General features: G+C 39.1%; 1 protein-coding gene across 1 annotated transcript in view; it reads right to left on the reverse strand.

Annotated features, from left to right (window-relative positions):
• syndig1l (synapse differentiation inducing 1-like) overlaps positions 1-21,071 on the reverse strand; it is a 47,020-nt gene extending 25,949 nt beyond the window's left edge. Inside the window, exons 1-2 of the mRNA XM_085132974.1 lie at positions 20,564-21,071; positions 12,999-13,647 (exon numbers count right to left, since the gene is read on the reverse strand). Of these exons, the coding sequence (XP_084989100.1) occupies positions 12,999-13,514 (516 nt within the window). The 5' untranslated portion in view covers positions 13,515-13,647; positions 20,564-21,071. The remainder of the gene's footprint in view (positions 1-12,998; positions 13,648-20,563) is intronic.
• Between the last annotated feature and the right edge of the window lie 1,682 nt (positions 21,072-22,753).

Consider the following 22,753-nt stretch of genomic DNA (forward strand, 5'->3'; position numbering starts at 1 on the left):
GTTAATACTTTTTAAAAATGTGTCCATGTGGTTGGAGGAGGATTTTAGTGTCCTATTAAATAGAATGGAAAATTCCGCTGCCTTTGCAGTGGTGCCTTTCATACTTTTCTGGACTCTTTACAACTTCAAATATACTAATCATGCATGTTATCACACACAAAGTGGCAATCTGTCAGAACTCTGTTGCAATTTTAAGGAGAAATTCTGAGCCACTATTTCAAAAGTAGTTTTGGCACAAGATCTGATTCATTCTTTAAATGATGTGAAAAAGGCAGCCAAGGGCAGAGCGACTTAACAAATACATATAAATGAGCATTCCTAAATCATTTTATAAATTAACATTGAAGAAAAACTCAACATGGAATTAGCGGAAATTACTGACATTCCAAATGAATATAACATCAAAGGGGAAAAGGTTTCTGCTTATCATGACCACATTTTTGAGTTATTCTCGGCCAATGGAAGCAGTGACTCACAGACTCTGGAAAGTTACAATGTTCAATCATGTTTTTGGAACCAGAAGATTTTGATAGGTCAGAAAGATTTTCCAAGCTGAGAAATAAATATCTTTAGTTTGAAAAGAGAACACTTTAATTTTGCTGAATTGGGAATGACTCAAGAGATTGGTCTGTCATTTTCTGCCACAAAGAAATGTCTGAAAGATTTCACAAGAATACATGAAACATCGTCATAATGGTCAGACCTTTCAGAGGAAGAACAATGCGTGCAGTGAACTGAAGAATGACTACATTTTGGATTTAATTAAGCCATAGGCACTCATATTCCCACAGATTTAGACAGAATTGATAACCTTTTCAATCAAACTGGTCTGATTTGAAATTCAGAAAGGCAACAGAGGTCATTTATGGTATTTCTTTCTCTGGATTTCTCCTCAAGGCTTAGGGTTTTAAAATTACAAAGCTGAAGAAAGACAGGATTTAATGATTTAATGAAATGTTGCCACTGAATATGATATGCACTGATGATTGCAAATTCTGTACGCTGAAGAACATGCAACAGATGGTGCAGCCATTTTCAAACTCAAGTTTTGGTAGTATTCGTTGCTGTCATTTATTCTCCTCTTCCATTAACACTGTGCTGGTGAAGTCCTCCAATTCTAGGAAAGACCACCAGGCGTTTTTCTTTTCCTGTTATATTTCTGAATATGTAGCTTCTCAAAGCACATTCCATGCTTTAAGGGAGTCATAAATATAGCACTTACAATGGAACCGTTCATATCATTAACACCATGTAAGTATGTTTACCTGCGAGGGTCAGAGGTTTTTCTCAAATTAACAATATGTGATATAACAACAAACAACATACGCTAGCATGATGCTGCTGCTGTGACAGAGACACATTTACTCACATGATTTTAAAAATACCCATATTCCAGTATGTCAACGCCAGTAACACGTTAAGCCTGTTCATCCCTGATTCTATATATGTATAGTCAGAGATGGACAGTAACGTGTTACAAGTAACGCGTTACTGTAATCTGATTACTTTTTTCAAGTAACGAGTAAAGTAAGGGATTACTGTTGCAAAAACGGTAATTAGATTACCGTTACTTTCCCGTAGGAACGCTGCGTTACTGCGTTACTAAAACTGTGATTTTTTGCGAGAGTGTCTCATGACAGTGACGTAAGCGAGTGCGACGTTTGTGACAACAGCTGTGTGCAGATCAACAATGGATCATATATCGAGTGCGGGAGAGAGTATGAGCGTGCAGCGTTTAAAGCGTGGAAGTACTGACCTTACTTTGAGTTTGATTCCATAAAAAGTGACAAAAACATTAGTGTCCGCTGTGCGTGGGAAGAAAACTTCTTTTTACAGCGAAAAAAAACCCTAAACAAGCACCGCGTGTGCTACGACATAATGGGAAACTCACAGAGAAACTGCCGTATCCTTCCACTGACCGCTGCGGCACACCTGCACCAGGGTAAACTTCCGCCTATCCTACTCCTGCTTTACACGTGAAAATAGAGCAACAGGACCGCTAGTCTTTGATGTTATTTATTTTCTGCTGTGTTTTACTTGCATCTATTTGAAAGACTGAGTGTAAACACAAAAAATATTTTATTTTATGTGCTGGAATGTGCAGAAAATAGGTTTAAATGTTAAACTAATTTCTTCCAGTCAGAGAATGTTGCATAAAATTTAATTTTTGCTTGATGCATAAAGTTAAAAGATTAAATAAATAATAAAACAAGTTTTAAAAAGGGACTTTTCCATTTGATTACATTTTGTATGATGATGCAGAAAAAATAGGATTGGGCTGAAAGATCTATCGCTTTATCGCCTATTCAGGTTGTAAATCGTGTTTTTAAAAAGTAACTAAGTAACTAAGTAATTAATTACTTTTGAAAATAAGTAATCAGTTAAGTAACGGGATTACTTTTTTGGGGAAGTAATCAGTAATTAGTTACTGATTACGTTTTTCAAGTAACTTGACCAACACTGTGTATAGTACACACATAATCGTTACACTAGTATCAGGGTTTCAGCGTGAAAGTTAGGACCTTGGGCGAGGGGTATTAACAGGACAGTTGAACATTGACATTGCAGCTCTCTGCACTTCTGTGCAGAGAGCTGCTGATGCTTTGTGGACAGTGAAAGAGAGAGGATGGGATATGGGAGGATGACAGCTGAAGAAACAAAACAGTAATTCTTCTCTTTTAATTTTAAACTTTTTTAGTTTCAACTCAGCCAACAGTATAAACTGACTTGTACAAAGCTAAATTAGTGTTTGCAGCTTAAGTATAAGAACAGTTTTAATGTATAAGTTAAAAACTGCCCCAATTATTTGGCCTGTAAGTGGTCAGTTGGACACTTACAGACCTCTGGGGCCCAGACAAAAATGAAATTAAACCACAGCCATAACACCTACTAAATCACCCTACTACAATGTTTAGCAATCGTGTTATGATGAAGTTAAAGTGTCATTTCATGACACTGAAGAATTTGCCATCTAAAAACCCAGATACTGAGGTGTGAAATGGTAAGTAATGGGAACGGGTTATGATCAAGGCAAATCAGTTTCTGCTGGTTCATTAACTCCACCCGTCTTCTCAATTTGATACCACCAGCACTATCACGGGATGAGTGATTTCAGGTAGTACTGTGGCCTTGGCGTGTTTTGTCCTGCCACATCATGCTTCCTGCAAGTACTTATTTGATTGATGCACTCTCTTCAAGACCTATCCACCAGGTCGCTACCTGCCCCTGTGTAGAGCTTACCTGAAAAAACATCTTTCACCACCAAATTCAAAGGTTGCACCTCCCACTCAAATGTATTTATTTATTTTTTGCAGAGGATTCTCTCTCAAACCTGACTTGCAGTGAAAAATGCTCTAAATGCATTTTCTTCCCTCTTTTTTTGGTTACAGTTAGAAAAACATCAGTTACACTGTCCCCCTACTCAGACTCTGCACACCAGAACCGTCACCTTTAACTTGATTATATTGTCACACAACTAAATAATAAAGCAGAGCAGTAACTTGCCAACTGTTGCAATATGAGCACTGGCATCTTGACGGTCTGTATCAGTCACTGTGACATGATAATGACATCGTCTAACAGCATAAATTAAAAAAGAATAAACAAATAAATAAATAGTTTACCTCTCGTGTGACATACTTTATTGGCATTCAAGATTAGTGACTACAGCTGGGATCTGAGCAGGCATACCTTTTGCATAATTTTGGAAAAATCAGTGCCTAAAACACAGGAGCTCTTTCAAATCGAGCTGACTGTATGTTCCCACCTCACAAAAGTGAGATCAGGAGCAAGGCAGAGAAAGAGGACTTCATTTGGTAGACCTCCTTTGGTTTACGCTGATAAGAGGAGGCAGGTGAGGTTTCCTCAGCTGTCTGGCACAGACACTTCGAACACGTAAAGTGTTTTCTGAAGGCAAAACTCTCACCTTTCATGTTCTACATGGAGTTCACAATGCAGAACTGTGACCTTGCAGCTGGGACCGATTCAATAATTCTGGTGCATGCCATTATGCTGCTTCTATTCAGCAAATGTTCTGCTTAAAAACTGCTCTGCTTTTCAATATTTCACTCAAAATAAAATAAAACTAATAAAGGGGAAAAACTAATAAAGTACTCTAATGGGAGATGTAAGACTTAAAAGGGGCTTTTGGACAGAGGATGCGTTTTGTAAAAAGGAATGTAAGTGTTAGTAAACAAAAGTTAATCATTTGATGTTTTAGTGTTTTGAATAAATTATTGGGTTTTTTTTTTTTTTTTACACTTGAGATGTTACTGAGCTCTAAAAGTGTTTAAAAAAGACAAATGGTACTTTGAATCATACTGAGATTTCAGTTTCTCCAGTAATATCATTAAGAGCTGCTTTACTTCCAATTTCATACTTGAAGAAATTGCTATTCTACTTTACTGATTCTCCTCAGAGGCTATCTGTAATTTACTCATGCACTTTGATCATTGGAGAGTTTGTGCTTTATATAATAACTCCTTTCAGGCCCACCCTTTTAAAAATAAAATACTTTTTTCCACTGCAGTAATTCTCTCTTTTTTATCTGTCTTTTTTGTAATTTAAACACACATATACACACATAATCAGCAAAATAAAGGAAAAGTAACATGAGCATACTGTACTGGCTAAGCTGTTCATTCATTAAGTTAAAAAAAAAGGGGGGGTAAACCTGATTAAAAGATTTTCTCAGTAATGTAATCTTGAAATGTCCAAGAAAGGAATCCAACCAACTTGAATGGAGCCACCCTATGCATATTATCCATCCATCCGCTTCCGCTTATCCTTTTCAGGGTCGCGGGGGGCGCTGGAGCCTATCCCAGCTGTCATAGGGCGAGAGGCGGGGTACACCCTGGACAGGTCGCCAGTCTGTCGCAGGGCCAACACACAGGGACAGACAACCATTCGCACTCACATTCACACCTAGTGGCAATTTGGATTATCCAATTAACTCCACAAGCTGCATGTCTTTGGGTGGTGGGAGGAAGCCGGAGTACCCGGAGGGAACCCACACAAACACGGGGAGAACATGCAAACTCCACACAGAAAGACCCCGGCCTGATGGTGGAATTGAACTCAGGACCTTCTTGCTGTGCGGCAACAGTACTAACCACCGTGCCACCGTGCCCTATGCATATTATAATTTATGAAAATATATACGTGTTTGCATAGCCCTAATAGATTTCATGATATATAGTATATTGGGAATTAAAAATTAAAGGAAGATATGTCCTGGAGAAAATTCTGACACAGATGAAGGCCCTAGCATAAGTAGTGGTCAGAAGAAAGCAAAAAATGTATACTACGGACAAACCGAGCCAATCCCGCTGGGCCGCGGGGAAAAATGATCAATATGCTTTTCGTGACATTTTTGTTTGGTGGTGTGCCGCATGATTTTTCTGATGTGAAATATAAGCCGTGGCTCCAAAGGTTTGGGAAAACACTGATTTAGACTTTTAATTATTCCTCAACTCAAAGCTCACTTAATTCTGTTTTTAATGAGCGATGAACTTCTTCCGATTTAAATCCTAATATTATTTATTTGTATTTTATTCATTTTAATGCAATATATTCTGTGGGATTTGTTCCAATATGAGAGGTATAAAAAATCTTTTATTACCCTTCTGTGTTTAATAATCAAGATTCAAGTACTGCTGGAGTAATGTGATACATTTGTGGTAGAAGCCTTATAAGTAACCACAGCTGTGTCGCGGTAGTGTATAAAGACAGCCGTTCTGCTGTTGTAGAAGCTCAGCAATGACGCACAATTAGTTAAACTGTACTTCTTCTCACTGACAGGTTTAATGAGAGGTGAAGCAGGCACAAGTATTAATTGAATGTTTTAGGGCGTTTCTATATCCAGTGGATAACTGATGGAGTGGAAATGAAGCTCTGGCATGTGCACTCAGTTCGACAAGGACTGAGAAGTCAGACAGGAGACAGATTTACTACAGCACACATTTGAATTTGGCTATGACTTTGAGTTTTTCTCTGGAACAATCTGAGTAGGCATAGCACGCACTGTCCCTGGGACCGTAAGAGACTTACACAGTTAAATGTATATATTATGAACAAAGAAACTTTTGTTATTGCAAGAAAAGACTAAGGAATTCGGGAACTTACAGATCTGAACTGGGACAATATAAGAACAATTTGGTGAGCACAGCTCAGGCAATATGAATGCCACCTCAGGTATAAAGTGTGTTAATTGGGTGAGACAGCTTCGAGCCTTAAATGGTTGGATAGAAAGGAGCTTGTGACTAACATCTTGTGACTGAACTACCATTTAAGGTAGGCAATATATCAGATCTAACATGATGACATTTTTTTTTTAAATTTGGGATCCTGCTCAGACCATAAACCACCCAAACAGTGAAGAGGAACATCGTGCTACACACTGACAGAGGGAATATGAGAGTTAAGTTAGCTGTAGTGGAAAGTGCACTGTTTGAATTCATGCAAGCATCCATCAGCAGCAATGTTCACTTAAGTATACAGAAGCTGAACTGAAGATATTTAAACAACCTGAGGTTCAGTTCGTCATCACTTGTGTGACTTCACAACACAAGTCATCCTTAACCACTCAACACTCACATAGAAGCGAGAACTAAATTGAGGGAGTGTGGGGTGGAGGGCTAGATACATTTTGGAAAAGACCAAATTTAATACAGATATTTAGTTGTTATGACAAATCCCATTCTACGCCAAATCCAGTTCAGGTGATTGTGGTAATGGACCATGAAATTGTTTGCAAACCATCAACAACAGCAATATCCACGCTGAAAAAAACAATGCTCCCTATCTGCATTACTGTGCGTCACAACAACACGAGGTCAGGAACACAAAGTGAATTAACCAAAGCTGCCAAACTGCTACCAATGTAGGGGCAATGTGGTAAGCAGAGAACAAGCAGAATGAAACTACAGCACTGATGCCACCTGCCATTTTAAATTCCATTGTAATTGGTGCCAGGCGTTTAATACTTTAAGCGGCGCCAGACGTTTAAAACATGTGATGGCACCAGGCTTTTAATAAGGGCGATGCGGGCAAAGACAGCTGGCTGTGTAATGTAATGGGTAAGGCAAATACCTTTCATGACAATCTGGGGTTTACTATGGGGAATGTAAGAGAATCCTGTAAATGAGTTTATCACTCAATTAAGGGATAATTGTATTTAGCATGAGTGATGTATCGATTCACAATGCAGATACGGATTATATGATTAAAAATATATATCAAAATTTAGACTTTTTAAATGTATTTTGTGATTCTACATACTTCAAACCTTATGTATATATACACTGTGTATTAAGAAAAGGATATAGTCAAGGTAACATCACATCATCACATTTCTTGAAATTGCACATCATGAGTGAGTTATGGTTCCAAGGTAGAACCTTAGCAGACAGTGAACATACACACGGTAGTCTGCTGTCTACTTTAAAAATGGAAACAGTTTACAAAATAAATATCATACTCAATTGAAAATGACCATTAACTCATATGGTTACTTTTTTGTAGTCTGTTACCTCTTCCCCTCTCACTCGTGTTACGGACTAGGACACTGTCTCACCAGGTTGGAGAGTGACTGTGTTCTGTGTGTGATGATCATAGTTCTTCTACCCCTTGCACTAGAGTGCTGGCTGTTCTCAGCTGCAATACGATAAGCCTCTTCCATCCACAAAGCCCACTTTTTAGCATAGCTCTGAGGTGTTTCAGTCCCATCTCTGGCTAACAAGCCAAAAATGAAGTCTACCAAACACGAGGTAGTGGGATGAAAAGCCTGTTGCCTCATGCCTGGTGCAGTTGTATGCGTGTACTATCTGAGGCAGATGCTCTTTCCAGCTGCTCTTTGCCTTCTCCTCCAGTGTCCTTAGCATTTGAAGAAATGTCCAATTAAATCGCTCAGCTGGGTTGCCATTTGGATGGCATGGTGTTGTCCTTGAGCGAGCAGCTCCAGCCAGGTGTCGTAGGGTTGCTGATGTGTTTGACTGGTTTCTTTTGCTTAATGCAGGGGTGTCACGGCCTTTTATGTTCCAAACACCAAAAAAGTCCACGAAAAGGCCGTGGGTGGCAACGGGAGGTTTGTTTTAGAACGCACTTCTGACTCCATTGTTTAAAAATCATATGTTGTTTATTTCGTGGAAAATTAGAAACAAAAATCAACCAAATAACTTCTTAAAACTTCAAATTAAACGAAAGTTAACTCAATTTGCTTTAACAACTTCAAAAGTGGTCAAAAAATCATTTTCTAACCCTCCCGTCTTCCCATCAGACATTTGACAAACAAAAAACCATCTTTACCACACCCCTCCAGGGTGCTCTTAATCCCCTGATTAATGGGAGGGTCCATAAGCCGATAAACCAATCACTTTCCAAAAACTTTTCCAATAAAATGAATTACAAATTTACATAACAAAACTAGGTCAGCATATTCTTACAACTTTAAAGAAAAAACAAAAATGAATACAAATTGCGTTTTATAAACATTCAACAAAAATGGCCACAACATTCCGGCCCCGGTAGTCTGCTGTCTATTTTAAAAATGGAATCCCATTTTTAACCCATTATGATTATTAGATGACAGTGAACAAGTAAGTTTCTAATTGTTAAGAATAACCCATAGCTGGACTGCCAAATTGGATCATTTTATATTGGTTAATAAAAAAAAGTCCAACAAGAGCAAATCTCAACTCATTTGATTGAAATGGGAAGTGAAGAAAACGACAAGCGGTCCAGATCAAATTCATACTAATTTAAATGATGCCAAAAAGGTGAGAAGATCTACGAGGATATCAGCTGCTATACTAGTTCTTTTGGGATTGGGCGGATCAGGTTGACAGCCTTTTCAAAATGGCATCCAATTAAGAGAAATGAAGAGAAACGGCAGGTGGTGATATTAAAATGGCAGCAGAGAGAATGGCACAAATTATGACCCCCAACAGCTTTTCGTGTAAATGAAGACTGCCTGATTTATAAAGCATGTTTTTGGATGGGCCCAACCGGCCAGGAATGGGGTTTGTGACTAATGCTAACACTGTGCCTGCCTGAAACGCTGCATAAGTGATTCTAAGCGAATGGGCTTTATAAATTTGATCTAAAGAATTTGCATTCATATTTATGTCTTTATATAAAACCAGCACATACAGTAGTATTAAGGTCCAGCGCACCACTAAAAAGGCTTTTGTCCAAATCTTAACCAAGCTGACAAAAATACCATAACTCTAATCACCAGAATCATCCTTCAAGCAGACATAGATCACATTATGTAGTCAGAAGCACTTCAATGTTTGCTGTTCTATAAGCCTGCAAATTTTTTTTGTTGTTGAGTTTGGTTGATTAGCTTTCTAGTTATTAGTTTTAGTAATTCAGAAACTTTACAGATAATATGCTTTTTACTTTGGTGGTATCATTCCTGGTCACAGGAATAATGATGATTATGGATTAGACATCGCAAAAGAAGTAGTTTTGGTTAAGCAATACAAATGGTTCAAAAAGAAAGAAAGAAAGAAACCATAGAGAAAAACTCTTTTCTCATTGCTCTATTTAGCTGAGTCGGGCAAAAACCATTACACCTTACTGATCCCTTTATTAAATCAATACAACTCACTAAGGAGGAGCTGCAAATAAAGAGAAGCAGACTAGATAAAAGGATTAAAAACTTCAAAAAGTCAATGTGGAGTAAACAAAAAAAAAAATTTTAAAAAAGGAACAGCAGTTTAAATTCCTGAAATAAGTCCCAATTGACCCGGCAACACCAGACAGTGGTTCAGAGAACTGTCCATTAGCAAGCAACTAGTGAATTTTCACTAATGAGAAAACAAGTTAACACAGTTTATTCACAAAGTATATTTGTACGAATGAGCTAGATTTCATAAATCACCTTTCAGGAGCAGGTTATACCTATAAACAACATCTTCACGACTAGTGACTTTTTAAAAACACTGTATTCTTTAAAGAGTAAGGAAACAAAATTGTCTGTTGCATCAAGATTTTGTTGTTTAAAATATTAATACTTGCAGTATTTAATACTGTGCATATACAGTAATTAAAAATAATTCTTATATAATAAATTTTACAATATACATTTTGTGACACATTCCTATCAACTGTCATACTGAAGCCATGATTTAAATTTTAAAAAAATGCTATTACTATAGTCCAAACCTCATTTTTCCTCAAAACTCATTGTTAAATTCTTCAAAACAGCTGTAAAAGCTACAAGCTTAAAATTAAATTATTACCAGAAAATTGCCTACACAAAGGTACAATTTTTTGTCACATCCCAAAGTAAACAATTCTTCTGGGTTTTGGATCAGTTGTGCATTGGTCAAGTAAGACCTAGTGCCTAAAAGGATGGTAATATATGGCAGCGCATGCAGAGTGTCACACAAATTGGTACCCATGTTATGCTTTAAACAAATAAAGTTGTGTTACATTAGGCAAACTGTATTTTTAATATTTCACAATATGCCTTAAAAGTCCACATGTCCTACACAAAATAATCTAGTACCTCTTCACATTTAGGATTTAGGATTTTCAGTTTCAGGTGGTTCATTAAAGACACCCTGTTGAGTTTCTGCTACGACAACAACCTGTTATATGGGTTGTTATATGGGAGTCAAAATCATAGACCGTATAAAAGGTGGGTATAGGTGCTGTGATATTACCCATCGGTTTTGGAGCCTCAATATGGGAGTTTCTGCCATCATCATCTTGGTTGGAAACAATGAAAATAAATTACATGACGAGGAGGCCCTAGTCTGACTGAAAACTGCATGCTCACGAGTTAACAACTTTATACTGGCAAGTTGTTAGCCAATAAGCATACAATTTCCTACCACAGATAGTGTGTTTCAAAATGGACGACTAAGGCCGAGACTTGCAAAATAGGCTCAATTTGTTTTAATTCAGTGTGACCCAAAATGGTGACTAAGCCAATAAAGTAAGTAAGAAATTTAGAGAGAGAGTGTTTATATAAAGGTCAAGTCAAAAAGCGGTTTTCCTATATACTTTCCATAGACCCATTCCCATTTTGAGGCCTTTAGACAGTATTAAGTTAAAAGGCACTTTGATATTGGATCTATTTTTACAACCTATAAGCTAAATCCATGTGTTTTTATTGTCCATAGCCACAGTCCTGCTGTGACTTTCAGGTTACTGTTTGCAATAGTAATACATAAAAACTATAGCAGAGTGCTAGCAAAGGCAGTGAAGAATACAAAAACTAGTAACTTGCATTCTGTGCAAGTTACTGATGTGTATTTTTTTGCATGAGAGAACAAATCAATATGCTATTGATTGGTAGCTGTTTGCTAGTTACATTGCAAATACATCCTGTATGGCAGTGTTTCGAATGTGAGACACAGACGAGTTTTTGCATGTCAGTGTAGGGGCTTTCTAGTCTTCCTTCTGCACATTGTGTCAGACTGTGGGCCTGGTGGTAGAGACACCACACACTTTGTGGTGTCAATGATCTCCTGTTGGGAGGCTACATAATGAGTCCCACTGTGTATTTGCCTCTTTTACATCTCAAATCTGGCTGTGGGGCCTGATGATGCTTTTTTAAGCACTTGTTCATTTTTAAACAGGAAGTGTGTGGAAAAATATGAACTATATGGTAATGTGTTCGCTTAACCTTTGAGTGGGTTGAAAGGAACCTCTAGAAGTCTATGAATAGAGAATTTGTGTGAATTCAGTAAGAATTGTAACTCATGTATTCAAACTTATTTTGTGTGCAAATCTACAACTACAATGGAATAAACCTTCACATCAGAAAATCTGGATTTTATTTGCTCTTGGCATTTGCACATCAATTTTTTTTCAGGATGAGCTGAGGAAAAAACTTGATGTGCAAAAGTTTGATGTGCAAATGCCAAGAGCAAATAAAATCCAGAAAATCCAAATTTCAGTTAATCATTTACATTCCTCCCTTCCCCAGTTTCTATTTCTTATCCTATGAGCTATATATACCCATTTCACGTAGCATTTCTGCAGCTGCATGTTTATCACTGCAGTCCAGGTTCATTCTAGTGGACTCAGGTGTGTGGCAGCCAGTCCATTAAGCGTTGCAGGACACTGGTCGACTCTTAACACCCTATTCCACCAGTCCAATCCCCTAAATCCTTTGGAGTGCTTTGTGCTATTGGTCATGTCGGTTGAGAGTGAAAATACTGTGGCTAAAGCTGTGGTACCTAATATTTCTGTGTGAGGCAGACATGGGTGATTTATTATTATCTAACGATGAATTTTACACAAGTTGGGAATTGAGGCCAAGGTCAGTGGATCAAACGGATTTGTGTTTAGTAAAAATGGCAGACTGATCCAGGAGCTAAGCTCAATCCTTTGGTGTGATGATATAAATGCAGATCTGCCACAGGAATACAAGCAAGCTTGCTGTCAATTAACAGAAACACATGCACACCCACATTAGCTGCCTGCTTTGGGTTTTTCCTACGAAACAGAACAACTGCACATGCGTCTATGAATGACTGAACTGAAATTTATATGTATATTAAAATATTATATATATGGTACTATTCGGTACAATTCACTTACAAATCCCTCAACATTCTGGTCCTTCGGTACCTATCTGACCTGCTGCACCCATACAAACAGTCTCTAATGCAATGGGCCTACTTTTGTCCCTCGCACCACCCTCCACACCTCTGGGGACAGAGCCTTCAGTGTGGCAGCCCCCACCCTCTGGAACTCTCTGTAATCTGAACTTTGACACACCCCACACTGAACTCTTAAGAAACCTCTCAAAAATAATCTCTTCAACAAAGCCTTCACCCTGTAGCCTTTTTATTTACTTATATACTTTTGTAAAGCATCCTTGGGTTTCTTGAAAGTTCATTTTTTTAACTTTTGGATTCTTCTATTTTAATTTTAGTTCTACGTGCTTTTTGTTAAGAACAGAGCAAATTTTAAAAAGTATCTAAAATAATGCAAGCTTTCTATCATGCATTGTCTTTCCATGCATTTTTTGCCCTTACCTCATATTCCACATACTCCTCCTCCTCCACCTCATAGGAAACCGTTTGGATCTTGATGTGTTCGCCGTCCTCCAGCAGCTTCGTCTGGGGTTCTTCCGTGCTGGGCGTGTCTGCCCCGGTTGTGTTAGACACCTCCTTTTCCTTTTTCTCAGTGAAGGTGGTCTCACAACACTCATTTCTGTATTCCTTAGCCTTAATGCTGCCACTGTCCTCCTTGTACAGGATGAAATTGGGTCTGTAGAAGGCTTCTACTGCCAGATGTAGCGAGGTGGCATCCAAAAACTGCTGGGATTTCACCTTCCCGTTGGTATTGTAACTTCCGCTCACTGCATTGCCATTACTCACTTTTCCTCCTCCTCCACCTTCACCTCCTCCACCTCCACCTCCTCCTCCAGCAAAGTAGTTTATAATGTTTTCCTGGTAATGATTGTTGGGGAATTCTCCTCCGTAACCATTGATCATGTGTTTACTGTTTTTGTCCAGCAATGGATTTTGGAGTTCACTGAGATTCTCCATAATCAGCAGGGGTAAAAAAAAGTGGAAGGAGCTTCTCGGTGACAGCAGGGAGATGAAAGAGTGATGTGAAAGAGGCTCCTCGGTGACTGGTTTATGTCAGTGAAGGAGTTAATGGCATTAAGCACTCTGAGACCTAGAGGAAAAAGAAACAGCAATAGAGAGGGGGAGCGTTTTTAGAGTCAGTGGAAAACTTGGAAGGAGAATTTTATTTGTCATGTACCAGCAGGTAGCAGTTACTCAAACCTCGCTCACATCAGATCAAAGTTTAGCTGTCGTTTCCTCAGCAGAAACAAATTTTACAACATTCTGCTTGTCGAGAGGTGCACCCTGCAGACGACTCAATTAAGTTTAATTTGCTTCCTTCGTCTAGACACATAAAGTAACATGAACACACACACACACACACACACATACACACACTGGAGTATTAACAGCAGTACATTTCCATCTACTAAAAATATCAACCTCCACCATCAGTGTCCATGTGTTCTCTGTCCACCTAATTTGATTTTTATCTCTACATTGTTTATAGAGATGATTGGGGTGTCATTACTGTCACGGTCTGATCCTGATAAGCTGAGGCCTCCTGCCCATATAAAGCTCAGAAGGCTCCCATGTATGTATAAATTTATGACTCATTATACTAAAATCAGTTACACATCGGCTATGAAATGTACAAATGTACGATAAATAAAATAACACAGTGGGTAGAGCATTAAAAATGATTGGCTAGTATTCTGTAACTGTATTGTGATGATTCATAATAGTGGTTCACACATTCATCTTACACTCGAAAAATATGGTATAAAATCTGTGCCAAATCAAACGTGGATACATTCACTGTAAAGACCCTTTGAGAAATAAGGGAACATGCAGAAAGTTCCCAAAGACGTAAATGGCCTCATTAGTAAGGGAGCAAATAATGATCCCGTGTTAAAAGGAGTTACCTGGTGTTTGAGTAGACTTCAAGTTGGATACATGTAAATGCAGATTTTACAATAATTCTTATTTTGATTGTGTATAAACTTGCAGATTAGAAGTGGGTTTTGAATTCAACATTCTTAAATATTATACTTTAATAAACAGTTTCTCATAAGTTTATATCCAGACATAAATTACATTTGTAATTGGCTTCCATATATCTATATTTTAGGAGCAGGAACTATGTATATAAATATAGCTGTTATATCTGTTTAATAATCTGGGATTCTGCCATGAATGTATATACTGCAGATGTGCAGCCTTAAATAGCTACAGGCTTGTAATACTGAAGCCAACATTGATTATTAGCATTATAAACATGTATAATATTGATGCAGTGCAAAGCTAAGAAAAGTGTGAGCTTCAGAGGATGGACCAAATACTTAACACCAGACTTATAGGCCTCAGTCAGCCCTAAAAAGCAATCCAGACCAAATTACAAACTTCCCCTCCTCCCAGCTATTTCCATACTGCAAAAATAGTCCAGAGTTTTCTGCCTCCCAGTCGGCACCCTGAACTCTCGTCTGATTAATCTGGGTTTAAAATAGAAATGCCAAGAGCAGATTATTTCTGGGGGGTCGTGACCCCAATCATGTATATCTGGCTTGCTGGCGTATTTCTAAATGCTTGAAGGTAATGTATTTCCAATTGAAGACAACAAGATTACGCAAAATGCAAACTGGCATTATGGTGATGGGATAAGGATAATAGTCTGTCAGTTCATAGGTTAATAATGTCACGGAAGATTCGTGCGCTTTCTTTGTAGATTGATTGTGGTTGTAAAGCACTGGTGATCATATTAGAATAACGTTTAATTCTTCATACTGTGTAGGCTTTTGTGTTCTGTGCCATACATTTATTCCTCCCTTAGAGGAAGATGAGCGATGATCAGGAGAAGTTGTGAAAATATTTAAGCTTTGTTTTGTTTTTTTTCTGACAAATAATTCATCTCAAAACAGGCAGTTGTTTTGGAATAAACTCTAGAACAAGAGAACAAAAGCCCCTATAAAAGTCCAACATACTCAGGTTCCTGGAGGGGAAACTGATGTCGAATCACCTAAAGACTCTTTCTATTAACATTTCTTCTCTTTATTCCTCCATCCATGCTTTGTATGTAACAGCTTCCTTATTATACTCTGTTTCACTCTTTAATTTGCTGCGTATTCATCACTTCCTTCTCAGATTCCCCGACTCCCCTTCCCTTATTTACTTTATATGTTGCAGTTTTCTTTCTTTCGCTTCCTCAAATTACCTCGATGTAGGATTTTTGTTAGCTATCCTTTTTATGTTTTCTGCGCCATGAATAAAACACGAGCCCCATGCTCCCAGATTTCCTGAAGCTCTGTAAGCACTGGACAGCCAGCAAAGTTTCCATGGTTGCTCCCTGTTGGACCTCCTGCGTCTGAATATGCTGACATTGTTGTTCCGTGCCAGTGCTCCTTTTGGTCCGTGCATAGCCCTGGGGATCACATACTTCTTCAGTTCGTCAGATAAAACTGTGAGTACCTTGTAAAAAAAGATGAGCCGGCCCTGGGATTGCCAAATACTTTAGATGCTGATGTTGTGTGTGTGTTACGCGCTGTTGTTTAAGCAGCAGGATGCTCTCTGACCCATGTGTGCTTAAGTGTCAAAAATCTACAGCCAGCAGCCCTGACAGCTACAAGCATTGCTGAAAATCATCTGCAATCTCCCTGGTGGGGTTAATGAATAATCCATGCAGATTTTGTGGACACAAAGTTAATTTATATTTTAGTATTTGTACTGCTTTACATTAATTGGTTCCAACAGGGAGTGAGTGATAAGCGTTACATAACGCACCCCACGTCCAAGTGTTTTCAAAATGTCAAAGGACATCAAAGGATCAAGACTTAAAGGGGCCACAAATAGCATTTTAACATCAATAAATCATGACTGCATTAATACTAAAGTACAGCTGCGATTACCATAATCATGTGGGACAGCCACCAAGCCTGAGAGCTTCAATGGGATAGTAGTAAGTAGGCTCTGTTCAAGGCCAAGTTGAATGAAACCTCAGCTGAGTGAAATTGTATGTACCCTTCAACCAGTGACTGGTTGGGTATACAACTTGTGGTGGTGGTGGGAGGTGGTTATTGGGGTTATGTCATCGCTACATTTACTAAATCTGCCAGATGAATTGGAGTGCACTCTACCTCATAGAACACATTACCCCAACAGAACACTTCACTTTCAGACTGCTGGCTTATCTGTAGTTTCTAGGATATTTAAAAGTAGAGTAGGAGGCAGAGCCTTCATCAGGCCCCATCTTATCTTAATGACCTTGTAGTACCATATCACCCTATTAGAGCACTTCGCTCTCGCTCTGCAGGCCTACTTGTTGTTCCTAGAGTATTTAAAAGTAGAATGGGAGGCAGAGCCTTCAGTTTTCAGGCTCCTCTTCTGTCGAACAGGCTCCCAGTTTGGGATTCAGGAGACAAACACCCTCTTTACTTTTAGGGTTAGGCTTCCCGCGATGCACTGTGTATTTCTTCTTCATTCCCCTTTCATTACTCACTATGTGTTTATACACCACTCTGCATTTAATCATTATTTGTTGGGGGTGGGAGGCAAGTTAGGGAGGTTGCCCCTTCCTTCCTATATGTCCTGGAGGAAGCAGCTTGAGGTGACTGTTGTTGTGATTTGATGCTCTATAAATGAAATAGAATTGAACAGAGTCCATTAAAAGCTAGAGTAACATAAAAAAAGACAATTGAATTTGCTGTTAATTCGTTTGGAACCAACTCTTAACTAAAATTTTAGCAAATGTAAATTTAATCAGACCAGCAATCACAGCGGCAGACGGGATCATTTTTCCCCGTTAAAAGTAACATTACCAAAAATCAGCTTGGACAGACAAAAATCTGTCGTATTTACCAAAAACAAAAACTTCAAAAACTACAGCTATTCTTTTGTTAGTTTGCGTCACTGAGTGAATTTGCTCCGATAACGGCTAAATGGGATTTTCATCTTCCAAAAAGGTACACAAGATTTTGTGACACAAATTAGCATTTTGCTTTCTTTTGTGTCCAAACACACCAGTGCATCAGCTAATGCAAAAATAAATGCTAAATAATTCACTCTGACGTGGGCTGAGGAACGAGATACGATGGGCTGTGATGCACACAGCCCAAAAAAAACCATTTCCTCTAAACTTCCCAGCTTTTGCTTCTGTAAAAACTCCCACTCTGCACAAAGCTACGAGCTGACAGCGGATTACTTTTCGTGTCATTACTTAGGGATGCTCCGAGTAATCTTTTTGGTGCTGTCATCCTTGCAAATACATTGCTGCCACAATGCTGGTGCAGAGCAAGGGTTATTTGGCTGCAAACAGGAATTAAAGTGTGAATACAGTATTTTAGTGCAAGCCGAAGACAACTCAGTATGGATGATGATAAATGCTGAAGAAATAACCACAGATTTGTGTGTTTATTTATGTGCGCACATTTGTTTGTTGGAGGATGTGTATTGTGCGTGTGCGGCTGTGAGTAAATAAACGTGTGTATGAGTGGGTGGAGGTGTTTGGAAAGGAAGGGAGAGTAGCAAAGAGACAGGGAGAGAAGATGGGTGGGAGAAAGCGAGAGAGAGAGATCACACTTTTGTGCGATTCTCCGGTCGAGTGCATTCGGGCATGTTGGCGGGCAGCAGAGGTTATGGAGTCGTAAGGAGCTGGGAGGTATGGCTGAAAGCGAATGAGGCAGAGCAATCGTTGTTGCAAGGGAAACAGTTCAGCATGAGAGCGACAGCACAAGAGGGGGCCTGTGTGCTGCAGTGCTGCCGTGTAAGACATCTCAGATGTGTCTGACAAGGGGTTAAAAGATTAGAGAACAACCTGTAAGAATACAGGTGTGTGAGGGTAAGAATGAGGCTGTGGCACTGCTAACATGTCAGACGCGCTGATACGTCTGTGCGCTCCAACCCCATTAGACTCCAGTCAGCACAATCAATTTTCCCATGTCAGCCCATTGCCAATCAACCTTGGACCTCTGACCCTGAAGCCAAGCGTGGGCATTTTCAGCCGGCGGCGAAGAGCAGCTGAATACCAATGTGTCTCATCCGTCGGCCACGTTTACCAATCCGTTCCATCCAGACTGCGTCTCTCACAGCTTTTCCTGCGCACCGCATGTAGAGATCTGCTCGCTGCACCCGACAACAACAACTTCATCTTCCCGTAATTTCATTTAGAGGCAGCGGCTGGCATATAATATGCATAATAAGGTAGCGCCCGGCAGTTATTGATGATCACAAATCGGGATAATGCACGAGATCTTATTGCTGAAAACGCAAATACCAACATAGGCTACATTTGTCAGTGAACCTTACTCCCGGCCTCAGCACGTGAAAGTCCACTGACAGCTTAGGAGACAGAAAATGACGAAGTGAAGTAACTGACTTAACACCATGTTGACTGATCCTTTTATGAACTATTATCTTCAAAGGAGACTGTGTAAAATGTCATAATCCACTTGAAATTAATCTGAAGCCTATTCCTGTTACAGCAGCCACTGCTGTCCCGTCTGTCTACATGTCTATCTGTGAGCTGATAAAGCATTAAACCCTTAGCAAGTACCCTTTAACATAGACGTCAGGGCTCCTCTGAAGCCCCTGAGCTCATCATCTGGCTTACTGTCTTCCACACCTTTGTTGGTTGATTTAAAGTGTTCTTCAGTATGTTAATCCACCATCTCTGTTACGTGTTTGAATAATTCACTGGTTGGGTGTTGCAGAAAGCAGCCGTGTATGCCTCTGCTGGAGTGTTTTGTTGTTTATGAGATGCAGGCTCTGGCTAAGTTGCCTTTGTTGTTGCCTATTGATCACCATCTCCATTAGCAGATGATAGCAAAAAATTTAGGTTGTTTCTAGTCTGTAGCACTCATTTCTAAATGTGCTCTTTATTCTGCAGATAGACCGATGAATGAATGTACAGTAACAGAATGAATCCTTTTAAAAAATACAAAAAAATAACAAACAATAAAAACAAGACAAGGTGGAAGCTGAAACGTACCACTTTTCTCAGTTCCAGCTATTAAAGCAGTTAAAGCAGGGATCAGGCCTGACTTTGCTTGTGCTACCCCAATTATTAAAGGCACCGGGGGTAGATCAGAGGGAGGGGGCAGTCTCTCTATCTGTGTGTGTTGTGTGTGTGTGTTACTCATAGAAGGGCCATAAATCTGTTTGCACAGGCACATTTTGGGGACCTGCCGCAAAAAGCAAAACCACACATATAATGACTTGATTTAATGTTGGTGTGTGTTAGGCTTAAGTCATCTGAAGTAATGTTAGTTTTTGTGTGCGGGTGTGTTGAGTGTGCAAGTGTGTAAGTGTGTGGGTTAGAGTGCATGCTCTTGCACTCCTGTTGTATGCCCCCTTATTTTGCCCTCACTACTAAATCTCTGATATAACTAGAACTGTGTAACAGCTGCTATGGTACCTCAAACCATAACTAACTACATGCATGACAACAACAATAACAACAACAACAACAACAACAACAAAATATCCTGAATGCACACAGAATCATCACTTTGGTTCCCTTTGTTTATGTTTATGAGGTAAAAATGATCCTGGTGCATTATTTGGCCAAGTGTTCTAGTCTATTTGCAGAGGGACAAAAGAACCAAAAGGCGCTGTTACAGTAGGAGGTCACAGAATGACTTGATGACTTAATGCCAAAAGCACTTCTCACTTAAAAACACACAAAGACAAGGAAAAGGATTTTTTTTTTTTTTTTTTTTTTTTTTTTTTGGTCCAGCAATCGCAGGTGGAAACTGTGTGGAGAGTTCTTCATCAGCATCATCCTACATCCTCCATCACAGAATACATGGCAGTGCGACATATTCATTACTTATTTCTATTTATAACTTAAAGATGAACATGTGTGTTCACGTAAAAGCGCCGTCTGGGTGCACAGAGTTTACTGTAGACAATTAAATAAAAATAAAAAAAACCTTAAAAAACAGATCAAAACGCACACTATTAAAAGGCAGTTTTTTTAACAAATAACCGAAGAATGTTCTTTACGCTTTAACGATTTATACATATTTTTTCCTTACCTCTGAGTTCTCGTCAATCCAGATATTGTTTGAAGGACGCAAAGACTGGCTTGTTTTCGCCTGTACATTATGGCTCGGATGCTGATGGTGTCGCCCACAGAAAAAGACATTTCTCAGACTTTCTCATTTGAAGAAATGGCCAATCGCTCGGGAAAAAAAGAAACCCACTGCCGCCTGCCACAGTATCGTAATTTCTCTCCTCTATAAATTTGAAGGTCGCTTTCTTCAATAAGCCATTTGGCCACTGAAATTCTGTCGTCTTTGCAAAGTTAAAATAGCTTCTGTGAACGAGAAAGAGAGAGAGAGAGAGCGGGAGAGTGTGTAGGGAGGTTTAGAGACGCGGATGATGAGATGAGGTGAGGAGTGTACACGCTTCGCAGTGCGCGCAAAGCGAGAGCCCCCAGAGCAGCGTCCACCCCTGCCCGTCTGCATGCATCTTACTTTCACAGTACTGAAAACGGTAGCGAGGTTAATCTTGTCTTACAGATGATGTGTGTGTGTGTGGGTTTTTTTTTTCTTCCTCTTGCAAATCATTAAGAGGTAGAGGCAGGCTTTAAAAGCTCCACCTCTGAGGAGTGTGGGCAATTGCCCATCATTTAGACGCTCCATGATTTCAATCAATTATTTAAGACAGCACGTCACGGAAGAGCAAATAACTACAACACATGTTCTGCTAGAGATTAAAAAAAGTAAGAAAATAATTCTGTAATTGTTGTGATTATTCGTGAAAAAACAGTTGGGGTGGACTGTGGTATCTCGAAGTGTTTCACGGCAGACAGCAAAACCTTTCGCAAGCTGCCTCCACAATTAGAGCGATTGGACTACAGCTGATGTCTATTGTGACTCTGCTGATTTGATTAGCTAAAATGGTCTCGGTAATCTCAGTAAAGGCACTGTGACATCTGTGCGACTTTAATCTTTCATTTCAAAGTAGACACGGGGCGCCACAACTTTCCTATGATAGACTTTGAAAGACCTGAAAGAAGAATTGAATGAACTTTTCAGTGATTCCATCTAATGTGATTGTCAAAGTCACAGCAGTAGGCTGTCGATTATTTTGTACTGCGAGATTTTGTGTTTTTCGTGTAAACTTGAAGGTTTATTTCTATGTGGGCGTGGCTTAATTGAGTACAGGTCATGTCACACACCTTTAATGGCGTGCAATACTAAAAATGTTGGTATTGATCAGATACTGATTTTATAAAGGCAGCTTATGTAGAAGAGAGCAGTGTGACCTGACTTATGTAACAAACCATCAACAATTTGCTAGTTCTGAACACATTTAATGACCAATTCACTGTATTTATTTTTACTTTCCACAACAATCAGTTCATAATGTTGTACTAGTACGAATCGAATACCAATACCACTGCTGTTATCCATACTATTGATATTGGGACCAGTCTGTGTAGGAGCCATAATTAAATGTATTGAATTTTGATGATCACTAGGTTTTCATTTGTTTGGTTGCTATGGTGATGTGTCATGGGAGTCACGTGGGTGCTAGCGGTGACATAAAGAGGGCGTTGTCAGTCTGTCATTCACTGGTTTAATTTTGACAGAGAGGAGGGCTGGGTAGCCGTAGTTTTTGTTGACCGCTGCACAACGAGTTTCCCCTTGTTGCGTTAGATCCTGTGATGTTTTAAGAGTCTGAATCGCGAGCCAATCACATTACTCTGTAAACTGTCAAAGCACTTTAATAAACAAGTAAGCAATTCCACCTCTCGCATTATTGCGTAAAGTTGACAGCGCGTCAGGCAAAGAGGCAGGCTCCATCCCCGGCCTCTAGCGACTGTGGAAGTCGCTACAGTCTGTCTATATCTAAATTTCTAAATTTGCTAATAATATTGATAATAGCTGGATGTCATTTAAAGCGCTAATATATATATATATATATATATATATATATATATATATATATATATATATATATATATATATCCTTTCTGTTTTCGTCTCACAGTTAAATTATTTGGTAAATAATTAGTTAAAACTGTTAGTAGTTCATTATGAAAGTACATGACAGTAGTTCCTCACATTATAAAATTGGTCTGTTAATCACAATTTGAGACGCTCATTCTTTGAGACCTTAACTAGCTTAAAACCCCTAAACATTAAGTTAAACTACCACATTAACTTTGCGATCTCAAACCGCTACATGAACTAGGACGCTTCATTAACACGAAACAG

Source organism: Neolamprologus multifasciatus, chromosome 15 (assembly GCF_963576455.1).
Source record: "Neolamprologus multifasciatus chromosome 15, fNeoMul1.2, whole genome shotgun sequence".
Classification (NCBI taxonomy): domain Eukaryota; kingdom Metazoa; phylum Chordata; class Actinopteri; order Cichliformes; family Cichlidae; genus Neolamprologus; species Neolamprologus multifasciatus.